Source organism: Sorex araneus, chromosome 8 (genome assembly GCF_027595985.1).
Source record: "Sorex araneus isolate mSorAra2 chromosome 8, mSorAra2.pri, whole genome shotgun sequence".
NCBI classification, from domain to species: Eukaryota; Metazoa; Chordata; class Mammalia; order Eulipotyphla; family Soricidae; genus Sorex; species Sorex araneus.
The window spans coordinates 8100636-8115292 of NC_073309.1; the positions used below are offsets into that span (position 1 = coordinate 8100636).

The 14657-nt window shown below is 48.0% G+C and overlaps 1 protein-coding gene across 1 annotated transcript in view; it reads left to right on the top strand.

Annotated features, from left to right (window-relative positions):
- The first annotated feature begins 9660 nt into the window (after window positions 1–9660).
- Window positions 9661–14657, top strand: part of GLG1 (golgi glycoprotein 1) — a 115049-nt gene continuing 110052 nt past the window's right edge. Inside the window, exon 1 of the mRNA XM_004600525.2 lies at window positions 9661–10130. Coding sequence (XP_004600582.1) covers window positions 9678–10130 — 453 coding nt within the window. The 5' untranslated portion in view covers window positions 9661–9677. The remainder of the gene's footprint in view (window positions 10131–14657) is intronic.

The following is a 14657-nucleotide window of genomic DNA, read 5'->3' on the forward strand; positions in this document are numbered from 1 at the left end:
GAACATGTTTTCTACCTGAACAGCAAATGAAATAGTCTAAATTCCAGGAGGACTAAAACCCATATAGTATATAAATAAACTTACGAATACAGTGCTCCATATTTTCTCTGAAAAAACTTCAAAAGAAAAGAGAGTTTCTAGAGAGATAGTTGAGGAGTTAAGGCATATGCGTTGTATGAGCTCACCTCATTCAGATCCTGGTACTCCAGGTCACGGGCAATTGTAATCTAAAAAACCCCAAAACTGGGCAGGGAAGGGAGGTCAGGGATGTTACTCAGTTTTAAAGTACTTGCCTTGCATGTGTGAAAACTTGGGTTGGATGCTGGCACCACCAGAACCACCAAAAAATAAAAATACAAGGGGGGAGGAGGAGAAAATGCTGTGGGGTTCAGACCTAGTGAAGTTCTGACACTTCGATCGGACTCCAGTGGAAAGAGGGATAATATTCACATTACAGGGCAAACTGCATCTTTTACCTCACCTTAGCAGTTCACTTGCCCAAGGCCAAGAAAGGAAGCAATCATCTCAGATGTTCAAATTTTTCTTATAAGAACCCTCTACACCCCTAGTCCCTGAGAACGTTAAATGCTTTTAGGTATTTGGAAGCCGGGCCCTGAATCTGATTCCAGAGTCCCTAGAGTACTTCCAGAAACAGTACAGTGGGTAGGGTGTTAGCCTTGCACACATACAACCTGGATTCATTCCCTGGCACCCTGCTGAAACAGAGTCTGGAGCAGGCCCTGAGCACAACTGGCTGTAGCCCAAACCCTGCTCCCCTCAAAAAGAGGGAATAGGGGCCACAGTTGCTACGATTTGTCAAATTGATAAAAAGGAAGTAGAACATCTAAACTCTAGATGCTGGGTTCTTCAGTCATGGGTTCAGCCTAGAAAATAAATGAGGAATCTGACAAGTTCAAACCCTTTAACCTAAATGATTTGGGGGTGCTTAGAGTTAACTGTTTATCTCATAAGTATTGTTGATAGGTAATGATAACCTTGTCCTGTTTTAAAAATAGAATCACTGAGATAGTTACAAAGCTATTTGTGATTTTGTCATACAATGTTTGAACAACCATCCTTGACCAGTGCACATTTCTCACCAGTAATGTCCCAGTTTTCCTCTTTTCCCCTCCTTCCCCCTCACCTCACAGCACCCCTGCAGCTGCCTCTATGGCAGATACTTTTCTTTTTTTTAAACTTTTTATTAAATCACCATGTGGAAAGTTACAAAGTTCTCAGGTTTATATGTCAGTTATACAATATTCAAACACCCATCCCTTCACCAGTGCCCATATTCCACCACCAGAAACCCCAGTATACCCCCCCGCCCCCACCCCCTACCCCCTACTGTATAACTAATGAATTTCACTTCATTTTTTCTTTACCTTGATTACATTCCATAATTCAACACAAAACTCACTATAGTTGTTGGAGTTTCCAACCAAGAGAGACAGACTTACTACATTTGATAATTAGTTTTTCATTGCTGGAAATGAAGAGATATGTAGCCCCACTGCTACAAGTACATAACTCTCTCTCTTTTTTTTTTTTCTTTTTCCTTTTCCCTTTTTTTTTTTTTCTTTTTCCCTCTCATCCTCCTTCCCGCACCTCATAGTATGGTGTACACCACGCCGCATCGGCCAGCGTGGGGCTTTTACTTAGTTCACAGTCCAGAGAGGTGGCTGCTACATTAAAAACCTTCAATATTTCAACAAAAACTTACTGTTATTATTTGGAGTTTCCCCCCCAAGTCAGTATGGCAGATACTTTTCTATCTCCTTTCTCTCATTTTCTTTTTAGGTACTGGTTTGTAATACTGTTACTGAAAGGTGTTATGCATATCACTTTACTGTACTCAGTACAGTTCCAGTTTTTTAACCTAAGTTTGCAGTAATAACACATAACACCTAAAACCGTGCTGGGACCAGGGAGGCGGTACAGAAGGTAAGGTGTATGCTTGCCTTGTACCTAGGTTACCTGGGTTTAATCTGCCACCCCATGTGATCCCTGATCAGGGGTAATTTCTGAACAGTGATGGTTGTGACCCAAAAATCAAAATAAATTGTAAAAACTTTATACACATTTTCATAAGAAAAGTGCTGTGAGGTTAAATAATTGGTTCAGGCATGGTAACTGAGAATGAGCCTCCTGGATGTCATACTGGGAGTTTCTTAACTGTTCTTCAGCTGCTAAACCAGGTCTGTAAGTGCATCCACAGGGGGCGGTACTTGCTAAGGGAAGATCCTGGCAGTGAAGTTAGGACACAAAATGGCCCGTTTCTGGTTGAGACTGAACAAACAAAACAGCATTAGCTTGAAGATTCTGAAGTGGCATTGGCCAAATTCCATCATAGTTGCTCCCTTGTTTTTTACAACACACAAATGACACCCATATCTGTCTAGTTTGCTGGCTCTCACCATTTAGCTTTTCTTACAGGTACTGCCCCTAATGAAAGTTTTATTTGAGGTCAGGCATACCTGACCTCAGGGCATACTCTTGATTTTGTGCTCAGGGGTCATTCCTGATGGGGCTTGGGATCATAAGGGGTGCTGGGGATCAAACCTGGAATGGCCACATGAAAGACAAGTACCCCACTGTACTTTTCATGCCCCATCCCTAACTTCTTGCGTATCGCTGCTCCTTCATCCCTCTTGTTTCTCAAATCTGGTAAAATATTTCTACATTAGCCTATATTTTTTTGGGGGGGGGAGGCACACACAGTTGTACTGGGGACCAATTGTGCATGCTCTGCTAGAGATGGCACACGTGACCATGCTCGTCACCACACAGTGCTGGAAATTGAACCAGGGTCAGCCGTTTACTTTGCTGGGGGGCAGGGGGGTGTGCAGAGGGATCACACACAGCAAGGCTCCTGGTTCTGTGCTCAAGAATTACTCCTGGCTGTGCTCGGTATCATGGAATGCTGGGATTGAACCTGGGTCAGCTGCAAGCAAGGCAAACGCCCCACCTCCTGCTATCGCTCCAGCTCCCAGGGTCAGCTGCTTACAAGGCAAGCATCTTAACCCTGTACCATCTCTCTAGCCCTTGAGGCATATGTGGGTGTTTTTTTCTTCATTTATTTCATACCTGGTGATAGATGATGCTTAGGGGTTCCTCCTGGTTCTGCACTGAGGAATCACTCGTGGCAGTGCTCAAGGAATCACAGCCAGGTTGGTCACATGCAAAGCAAGCACCCTACCTCTATATTATCTCTAGCCCTTCAGACAAGTACTTTTTTTTGGGGGGTGGGGGTCACACTCATCGATGCACAGGGGATACTCCTGGCTCATGCAGTCAGAAATTAACTCTTGGTGGTGCTCCGGACCATATGGGATGCCGGGAATCAAACCTGGGTAGGCCGCATGCAAGGCAAACACCCTACCCTACCCGCTGTGCTATCATTCCAGCCCAAGGCAAGAACTTTTAAATGCAAAACTAGTTGAAAAAATGAGAAGCGCTGAATATCCAGAAGAAGGTACAAATAGTCACAAAGCATGAAATAAGGTAAAATGATTGCATTAGATGTAAATCAACTGAAAGTGCAGTGTGAAGCCACTGCTGCTTTCATCAGGGACAGGACTTCATCCCTAGCCAGAGCTACTCAGACCGCGTGGACAGCGCTTACAGAGGACAGATGGTGGAGACTGCTTGGAGGACGAGCTGCCTCCCACTGCTGAATGCTTAGTTTCCTTCTCAAACTAGTTCAGTTTTGCCTAAACTGGGTGATACTGCTCCCACAGGGTACAGGGAATGAAGGGGACAATATTCTCAGGGGCAACTGGGGAGCGCTTTCTGGTTATTTGCTTAAAGGTTTCTTACCTGGGGGCACTGAATACACTTTTTTGTTTTTGTTTTTGTTTTGGGGCCACACCCAGCTGTGCCTAGGGGTTATTCCTGGCTCTGCACTCATGGATCACTCTTGGCAATGGTACTGGAAGACCATATAGAATGCAGGGATTAGACCCTAGTTGCAAGGCAAATACTTTACCTGTTTCACCATCTCTAGTCTCTGATTTTAGTTTTTAAGGGACAATAGTCCAAATGATTTGGGGAAATTCCATCTACTTGCTCTCACCCACAGTTAGAGCAAGCATGGTGACTGAGGACAGAGGAGTGGGCTCAGAGATAGAGCACTTCCCTTGCATGGGAGAGACTTAGGTTTGAGCCCCAGCACTGCATGGTCCCATGAGCACTGCTGGACCATGCAAAGAGGTAATCATGTAGTACATTTGCCCTGCATCAGCTCATCCACTTGGGAATTGGATACATTGTACATGTGGACTGTGCGGCTAAGGCACCTTGAGCAGTTTTGATCATGGTATCCAGGAACGTGCTTTCCAACAATCAAGTCAGCGCTGTCCTGAGATCCCTGAATCTGCCGCTCAGGCAGAACTCATTGGTGGGTTTCTTTTTGGGGGGAACCACACCTGGCTGTTGTGTTCAGTGGACACGTGAGGAAGAAGAATGCCAAGAAGCTTGCTTGATGCAGAGTTTGACCACCAACCTTCAGTCTGTAAACTAACACAAAATTATAAAGCTGTACAAGGTGACAAGCTGTACAAGGAGTGCCTGTATTCCCTTCTCACTTCATCTAGATCTTGTCAGTCTGTCCCTTAGTCTTCCTTTTGAATGCTGATTCCCATCACCTGATCTCCTGACTTGCCCTTTCTATTGTTTTTCTTGGGGGTGGGGGTGGTCACACTTAGTGCTTGGCCTATTCCAGGATCCATGCTTGGGAGTCCTGGTGGTATGTGGGGTACCACTGAACCCAGGGTTCCTGCATGCGAAGTATGTGCTCCTGCTTATTTCTCCCCAACCTCCTGCATTTGTAACTTTTGGAAGACTTGCCATGATCTAGTGTTTATATCCATCCACTTCTACAACCACAATATTTAATACCTAAAGTGATGGTATAAGGAGTGGAGGAGATAGCATTTTTGTTTTGGTTTGGTTTGGCTGGGGCCACACTCGGCAGTGTTCAGGGCTTACACCTGGCTCTGAACTCAGGAATCATTCCTGGCAGTGTTTGGGGGGGGTGAGCATATGGGATGCCTAAGATCGAACCCGGGTCAACTGTATATAAGGCAATACTACCTATCCATCCCCAGAGGTAGTTTTTTCCCATTTTTGCACAGGAAATACATCTTGAGGATTGAATCCCATGAATGGGATCATTGTTCTGTTTTATATAATATCCCCCCGAAAACCCTAGCTGCTTGCTCCAGTTGAAGACAGCAAGAAGTTGGCATCCTGCAATCTCAAGTTGGACTTGGCCAGAACTGGACTACGTCAGCATCCTGATTTCTGGATTTGCAGCCTTCAGAACTATGAAAAACTTAGGTTGTTTAAGGACTGAAGCAAAAGCACTTTCTTTGCATATAGCTAATGTGGGTTCTAGTCCTTGGCATACCACATGGCCCCCACGCCCTCCAGGAGTAATGCCTGAGCATAGCCAGGTGTGGTCCCCAAAATCAAAACAAACTCAGGCTGTTTATAAGCCACAGAGACTGTAGTCATTTATTATAGCAGGCCAGAATACTAGGACAACTTCAGATCCAGTTCTTTTTTGGGGAGGGAGTGGGGGTCCACACCCAGCAATCCTCAGGGCTAAATCCTGATTCTGTGCTCAGGAATCATTCCTGGCAGGCTTGGGCGATCATATGTGATTCTGGGGAATAAACCTGTGTCAGCTCCATGTAAGGCAGGCACCCCACCCATTGTACTATCTTTATAGGCCCTTAGATCCAGTTTTTCACATGCCTGTCCTCTAGTTTTTTTTTTCTTTTTGGGTTACACCCAACAATGCACAAGGGTTACTCCTGGCTCAAGCACTCAGGAATTACTCCTGGTGGTGCCGGGGGGACCATATGGGATGCTGGGAATCGAACCCGGGTTGACCACGTGCAAGGCAAACGCTCTACCCATTGTGCTGTCGCTCCAGTCCCCAGCCCTTTTTTTTTTTTGACCACACCCAGAGGTACTCAGTGCTCAGGGATGAACCCTTGTGGTGCTGGGGTACCATATGTAGTTCCGAGAATTTGAACCAGGGTCAGCAGGATACAAGGAAGTGCCTTAACTCCTACACAATTTCTCTGGTTTCAGAATTACCCAAATTACCGAATGGCTATTGAATTACTCAGTGCCTATCTATTGAATGAATTGGGGAATGAAGAAGAAAGCAACAGTTCGATAAAGAGTCAAATTAAATTCTACCTAGTGATATAGTCTATTACATTCTGAAAATCAATGAAGCCAGGCGACCAGGTTAGGTTAATCCTCTTTCCCCTAGCTGGGGAGCTTGTGCTTGATAAAAAAGGCCCATGCTTGCCTGGCACAGCTTAAGCTGGCCACGTTCCCAGATTTTTCTTCTTATTGCTTATTGGTCACTGATTTCAAGATAGGCACTTATATGACTCCCTCCTATCTCCAGACAGTCTGTGGCTGGGTGTAGGATTTCCTCAGTTCAGCTGAGAGATAGGCAACTGCTGTTCTCAGTAGATTGCAAGAATCGCCCTGTTGGGGCAGATAGAGAAGGAGAGGGAGTATGGTTGGCAGTGCTCAGGAGCTGCACCTGGTTCTGTGCTTGGGGGTCACTCCCAGCAGTTCTCAGTTCTCATAGGGTGCAAATCTGGGACTCCTGAATGCAAAGTATGTCCTTTGAGCTACTATTGCTCCGACCTCAGACTGTCATTTTTGAGTTTTAAGGTAGTTTATTCTCTTTTGTCTGAGCGCACCCAGACCTATCTCTCTTTTTCTTTGTGGTGCAGGAGATTGACCCCAAGGCCTCATACGTGCAAGGAAAGTGTTCTGCCACTGAGCCCAAAACCCATATTTTATTTTTAAACTGTATGTTCTATCTCTATCATTGTATCACTGTCATCCCGTTGTTTGTCAATTTACTCGAGCGAGCACCAGCAATGTCTCTGTTCCTCTCAGCCCTGAGATTTTAGCAGCCTCTCCTTACTTGTCTTTCCCAACGATTGGAGGCTCTTTCAGGGTCAGGGGAATGAGATCTATCCTTACTGTTGTTGGCATATAGAATACGCCACGGGGAGCTTGCCAGGCTCTGCTGTGTGGGCGGGATACTCTCGGGGTAGCTTGCCGGGCTCTCCGAGAGGTATGTATATATCTGTTACTGTATTTGGAATATGAATATGCCACGGGGAGCTTGTCAGGCTCTCCCAAGCGGACAACAGACTCTTGGTAGCTTGTCAGGATCTCCAAGAGGGAGAACTAGGCTATTAACTTCTGGGAGCTTGGTTTTATAGTCTCTGGATGTTGACCATTGATGGGATTACAAGGCGCCAGGGTTAGTTTCTGGGTGTGACTACCTAGCTACTGGAAAATGGCGGATCTGGGTGGAAGAGGCCCAGTCCCAATCCGAACAGCCTTGGAGATCTCGGCCCCAGGTCCTGCATACCTGGGTTCCTGCCCCACCTCCCCCATGAGGCTCATCTGAACATGTGGAGAGTGGCCCACAAGCTCCCGGAAGCTAATAGCCTAGTTCTCCCTCTTGGAGATCCTGATAAGCTACCAAGAGTCTATTGTCCGCTCGGGAGAACCTGGTAAGCTCCCCATGGTGTATTCATATCCCAAATACAGTAACAGATATATACGTACCTCTCGGAGAGCCCGGCAAGCTACCGAGAGTATCCCGCCCGCACCACAGAGCCTGACAAGATACCTGTGGCATATTCGATATGCCAAAAACAGTAACGATGGTCTCATTCCCCTGACCCTGAAAGAGCCTCCAATCATTGGGAAAGACGAGTAAGAAGAGGCCTTACTCTATCTCTATAGTTTTTAAAAATATATTGAATTACCGTGATTTACAAAGTTATTTGTAGATGGGTTTCAGATATACTGTGTTCCAGCACCAATCCCACCACCAGTTTTCAGGTCCCGCCTCCCTACCCCATCTTTTACAATTAAAAGCCCCTCCCTGGACAGGTAGTAGGTAGGGTGCTTGCTTTGCTTTCTGCCTACCTGGCTTGGATCCCCAGCACCTCATAAGGTTCCCTGGGCACTTCCAGGAATGCTCTCTCAGTACAAGCCTGGTGTCGCCCCCTAACAATAATAAAATTAATGGCTCCTTTGATTTTTCAAGAACTCTTGCTGATATCTATCTCTTAACTAACCTGCCTGAGATTTACTTATGCCTTGCAAGTTAGCACCCCATTAGTCAACAGGATATACACCAAGACTCCTCATAATGTCCAAGACCAGTAATAGTAAGTACCTTTCTCATACAGTATTTTCTATATATACCTGTAACAGAATTTATTTTTATTTTAGTGTTGTGAACACAAACCACCATGCTCAGGGATCACGCCTGGTGGTGCTCAGGGACCTACTGTGTAATGCTGGGTGGGCCGTCTGGACACTATGTCTTGGGCCCATAACATTTATAGGACAGTGAGCAAGAGTGAGGCTGCGTGGGGAGGTGAGCCCTGGAATGCTGCTTGGTACGGCCCCCAAACCAAAACTAAGCTAAACTAAGTTCTACTGACGAATTAGCACAGTAAGAGATTAAGATTAACATCAGGAATATATGTATCTAATATTCCTCCCCTCCCCTGCCTTCCCTTTGCTGTAGGTTATAGCTAGGAGGATCTCCCTGCCAATCACACGGGTGATGCAGATCGAGGGGTCCCCGAGCACCACCAGGAATGATCCCTGAGCATGGTGGCTTGTGGCCGCAACACAAAATAAAAATAAACTCTATTACAGGTATGCACAGGCGGCCTCGCCGTGCAAGGCTCACTCTGCCAGTAAGCAACATCGCAGGAAGCTGAAGATGTTTAGTGCAGAGTCTACAAGAACTTTCACTAGAGGTCGGACAGCTGGTACAGGGGTTAAGGCGCTTGCCTTGCCGGGTTAGATTCCATGCACCGTACATGGTCCCCCAGGCACCGCCAGGAGCGAGCCCTGAGCACTGCTGGGTATGAACACCAAAACCGGATCAAAACAAAAAACTTGCCCAATGCACAGGCTTAACCTCAAAGGTATGTTTTTGAACTTTCTTTTGTGGGTCAGGCACTTTATCTTCACAATCATATTCGACATCAGACGGGTCTCACATGCGCCCACGAGCAGAAGAGACGCAGAAGCTGCAGGGATGTGCCTGGGCGCCCGCAGGCCCGGATTCTAGGCGGCTCTATTCCGGTGCCGGGCTCGGTGCTCCTCCGCCCTCCTTCCACGCTCCGGTCTTCCCGGGCTAGACTTCCGAGGCTGACGGAGGGAGTCAGGCGGGGCCTCTCCGATTCCGGAATCCACCTGAACTTGTAAAGTTTCCCCTCGGCACATATAAAGTTTTTTTCTTCTTCTTCTTCTTCAAAGTCGTGGAACGGACGACACGCTGTACCGGCCATCTTGTTTGTGGCGCCCCCGCGTCCTTTTCATTTTCCTGCGACGCCAACGAAGGGAGTCGGGCGAGAGCCACCCTAGGCAGGCCTATTTCTCCATTTCCCGCGGGCCGCGCACCAGCGAGTCGCGGGGCAAAGCGCGCCGCGTGCCCGCCGAGGTCGAGGGCGTGGGAAGCGGCGAGCGCGGCCTCGTTCCTCGCGGCGCCCGCGCCGGCCGGGGCGGAGCCCGGCTGCGCCCCGCCGGCCCCGGCCCCGCCCCCTCATTTAAATACGCCGCGCCGGCGGGTGCGTCGAGCTCGCCGCGGACCCAAGATGGCGGCGTGTGGACGTGTACGGAGGATGTTCCGCTTGTCGGCGGCGCTGCAGCTGCTGCTCCTCGCCGCGGCCGGGGCCCGGAAACTCCACAGCCAAGGCCCGGGCGCGGGGGGTAACCCTGGGTCCTTCGGAGGACAGGCGGGAGGCGGCGGGCAGGCTCAGCAGCTGCTCCAGATACCTCAGTCCTCGCAGCACCAGCAGCAGCTCCAGCAGCAGGCGCAGCAGCAGCCCCAGCTGCAGTCGCAGCAGCAGCCGCAGCAGCCGCCTCAGCCCCCTCAGCCGCCGTTCCCGGCGGGCGGGCCTGTGGGCCGGCGGGGCGGAGCGGGGGCCAGCGGGGGCTGGAAGCTGGCGGAGGAAGAGTTCTGCAGGGAGGACGTGACCCGCGTGTGCCCCCGGCACACCTGGAGCAACAACCTGGCGGTGCTCGAGTGCCTGCAGGACGTGCGGGAGGTGAGGAGGCGGCCCGGGCCTGCTGCGGGCCCAGGGGTGGCGGCGGCCTCGGGAGCCGCACACGCCCGGCTGCTGCTCGCGCGCTCTCTCGCGCTCTCGCGCTCCCCCCGCCTCGGGGCTGCACCCGCTCCCCCTCGCCCTGCCCCGAGCCGCACCCTCGCCCCCTCCCGCCCTCCGCGGCCCGGGCCGCCAGCTGCGGCCGAGACCCCGGCCCCCGCTGGCCCCGGGCCGAGCAACCCCTCCCCCCTCAACCCCCAGCAGGTTTATGTTTGTTCCGGGTCTTTTGTGTGATGCTCCGAGCACACTGGCTCCTCGCCTTCGACCTGCCTCGGATTTCGACCCCTTTTCCCTCTACTGGGATCATCTGTAGCCAACCCCCCCTCCCCCTCAACGAGGACCCCCCTCTTTTTTTTTTTTTTTAATTAAAACATTGGCGTCCTTTGAGCCGGTCAAGAATGATCTGCTGTTTCTCGGCGGGCAGTTGAGGGGGTTGTTTGGGGAACTCGGATTCTGTTCGGATGTGTATTGTCTGCCAGCCCGCTTCCCCCGTCTTTCCCCCGCTTTTTTTTGCAGATCCTAGAGGATCCGTGATCTTGGCGGGTGCTAAGATCGAAGAAAGACTGTACACTTCCCAGCCCCCCTCCCGCCCCCCCACCCCCCGCTCCCCTTTACTTTTGGTTCCTTTTCCTAGTTATTTCAAGCCGAAGCTGTCAGTGCTTTTCGAGTTCCAAAAGCTGAGAAAGTTGCACCGCGTTGGAAGCGGTGACACGCACGCAGTATCTGGGATTGGGTCGCTGGGGTTTCGTCTCTGACGTCCGGACACGAGTGTAACAGTTAACCTGGATGTGATGCTGGCATGCCCTGCCGTGGGAGTGACAGAGGCTTTCTTTCCTAGATTTTATCATGTAGGCACATGTAGCCTATCAGATCGTCAGTTCTCAGAAGTTCGGGTGCAAACCTGGCAAGGATACTCCCTTGGAAATTTTGTTTGTTGTTGTATTTTGTTTTATTTTGAAGGTTTGGGTCTGTAGGATCAGGCCCAGTGGTTGACAAGTGAATGGAAACTATGGGTTGTATCAGAATTGTCTAAGGTGTGTTTATGGTCACGGGAATGCCATGGTTTGTAGAAAATTGCTAGTCTCGGCGATCCTCACTGTGATATTTGCTTTAATTGTGTACAAAGTCATTCACAAGAGGAAAAGATGGGGAACAGAGTGAAAGCAAGTTTCCAGAGTGACCAGAAATGAGGGGTCTTGGGAGACCTCTCATTTACGTCTTGAAGACATGACGATAAGGATAATTCGTTATTTTTCATTCTGCTGCCACTCCTCTATTAAAATCCTTAACTGTCGGGTTTCTTGGCAGTTTTCTTCTTGGCCTTTGGAGGATGTATCATAGATGTTATTCCCTCAGACTGGGAGTCTAATGTTGGTGACTAGACACTTTATTAGTGGTTTGTGGTAGGAATGGGATGTTACTAGGGAAAATGGTAAAAAGTGGCTCATTGAAGGAGTCCTGGTCTTTCTCTGTATGAATTAGGAACATTTTCGAATTTGTGGGGTCAGTCTTCCTTTATCATATACATAGAACTGTATAGCAGCATATGTAATCTATAAAGAATGTAGATTTCACCAGTTGGGGGGTCAGCTGAATTTAGTAAATAGTGATCTTCTTTGCATTAATTATATAAAGAACTGGGTTTGAAAGTACAGTCCTTGCTTTCCTTGGTTTTTGTTTCTACTTTTGGTTCCTTTTGGGCCACACCCTGCAGGGCTCAGGGACCAGGCCATGCTGGGGATGAAATCTGGGACTTACATATGCAAAACATACACTACAAATACAGGAGCTGTCTCGCCATTTTCTGCTTTACTTTTGACTTCTAGACTCACCAGAGTGGCCTGAGTAGTAGTACAACACATAGGGCAATTACCTTGCATGTGACTAACCTGTGTTTGATCCCTGTCCCCCGAGCCCTGCCAGGAGTGATCTCTGAGTGCAGAGCCAGGGGTAAGTATTGAGCTCTGCTGGATATGGTCCCAGCATATCCAGCAATATTCAAGGATATTGAAATATCTTTGAAAAAGATATTTTTCAGGAGGTGGAATTTTTGTGCGTGTATATATATTTGTGTGTACATATATTTATTTGTCTGTTTCTTTATATTTTGCCACACTTGGCAGTCCTCAGAGTATATGATGATGTCAGGGATAAACTCGGCTCTCTAGCTCATTATCCTATCTCGCTGGCCCAAGGTAGAACTATTTTTGAACTACTATTTTTTTCCTTTAACAATGATAAAAGGAAGAGTGTTCGGTTTAGTTTGAGAAGGAGTCATATCTGATATTTATGTTTAAAAGACTATAACTTAAATCAGTAAACCAGGTAGGCACATTTGAAGTTTTGTACTTGCTATTTATCTAAGTGCAGCTACTTGGTATAAAAGTGGACGTGTGCTGCATTTTGTTTTTGGGCCACGGTGGGCGCTGCTCAGGGCTGATACCCTGGCTCTGTGCTCAGGGATTACCCTTGGTGATGCTCAGGGGACCCTCTGTGGTGCCAAGGATCAGTCTGCATGCAAGGCAGGTGCTTTACCTACTGTACCTGACATGTGCCTTTTCATCCCTTTGGCTACAAATTCTGGGAAGAATTCTCTCTTTATACTTGACATTAGAACTTTTTGTTTGTCTTTGGGTGACACCTGGCAGTGCTTAGGGCTTACTCCTCACTCTGTGCTCAGGGAAAGGTTTGGGGTGCCAGGGAGCGAACCCAGGTTGGCCATGCGCAAAACTAGTGCCCTGTGAGCTATGCTATTGCTCCTGCCACTTAACATTAGAATTGTGAAAGGCTTCGCACATATTTAGTTTTTGTCGTTATTACATTTTATTTATTTATTTATTTATCGGTGGGGGTGGTGGTGCCTGGTTGAACCCAGGGCTTCATACATACATGGATGTAAGTACTTGACTGCTAAGCCACGTCCCCAGATTAGCTTATTGAAAGTTAAGATGGCAATATAGAGAACTACATTTTTGTTTTGAAATAAGAGGGGAGTATATAATGTTAGGTTAAGTCTTAAGTTCGTGTGTGTATGTGCACGCACGTGTGTGTGAATATTATACACACACAGTAGTTGTTTCGTTTTTCAGCCACACTCAGTAGTGTTCAGGGCTTACTCCTGGTGGGTTGGAAGACCATATGGGGTACTAGGGGGTCAAACTCAGGTTAGCTGTGTGCACTGCAGGTGCCCTACCCACTGGACTATTTCTCCAGTCCCAATTCAGTTATTTTAAGATTTCCTAGTATAGTATTCAACATAGTAAGTCGCTTGCAAAATGTATTTTAAGATATTTATGGTTACTTTTAAGTGATTTTAACCAATAACTTTGTCCAATATGTCTTATGGGGGGATGGTGCCCAGGGGACTATGGGATTGAACCTAGGTCAGCTGCATGCAAGGCAAGAGCCCTACCCTCTGTACTGTCCCTTCAGCCCCCAGTCTAATGTGTTTTAGGGCAGCAGATTAAAACAGCCTCTGTGTTTAGGAACTGGAGTGATAGTACAGCAGGTAGGGTGCTTGCTTTACACGCGGCTGACCTGGGTTTGATCCCCGGTGTCCCAAATGGTTCCCCCAGCCCCACCAGGAGTGATTCCTGAGTAGTGTAAGGAGTAGTATAGTAGTAGTGGACTTACTGCCTCTTATCTGAGAGGCTTTTTAAAAAACATTCTTTCATGAAATATAACTAAATGACCAAGGAGAACTGAACTAATGTATAGTGTAGGTGCAGTTTAGCTATACTTTACATGCAGTTACGTCTTTTTTGTGGGAGATGGGTGGGAATTGGATCACCTCTTGGCAGTGCTAGAGGTTCCTCCCAGCTCTATGCTTGAAGGTCTCTCGACATGGTGCACAAGGAATCATGTGTGCAAGAGATTTAACCCATGTCTCCCACATGCAAAGCATGCATTCATCCCGTTGAGCCACCTCTTCAGCCCCTAAACACAGACTTCTTTTTTTTTTGGAGGAAGCGGAGCGGCGGAGGCACACCCATCAATGCTCAGGGCTTACTCCAGCTCTGTGCTCAGAGATCACTCCTGACGCACTCGGAACCATATGCAGTGTGGGGATTGATTGAACCCAGGTCAGCTGTGTGCAGCGCAAGTATTTTACCCTCTGCACTTTTTCTAGGGCCCTTTTATTTTAGTCAAAGACCAGACTCAGTTTAGTGAAGGTTATATCCTAGAGATAAAGGACGTAGTAGAACTGGTATTCAGCAAGTTTACTTTGATTTTAGAGAATATAATTTTGAGGCCAGGGAGATGCCTCAAAGGGCTGGATGGAGCACATGTATTATTATACCTGGGAGGCCAGGCTCGGCTTTGGCAATGCATGGTCCCCTGAGCACCGAGTCAGGTGTAACCCCTGAGCACCCCAGTTGTGTCCCCAAGTAAGAACAATCTTTAATTTTCTGTAGATGATTTCAGCTTGTGAGTATTTGACTATTGAGAATGCCAGGGGTTCATAAGTGA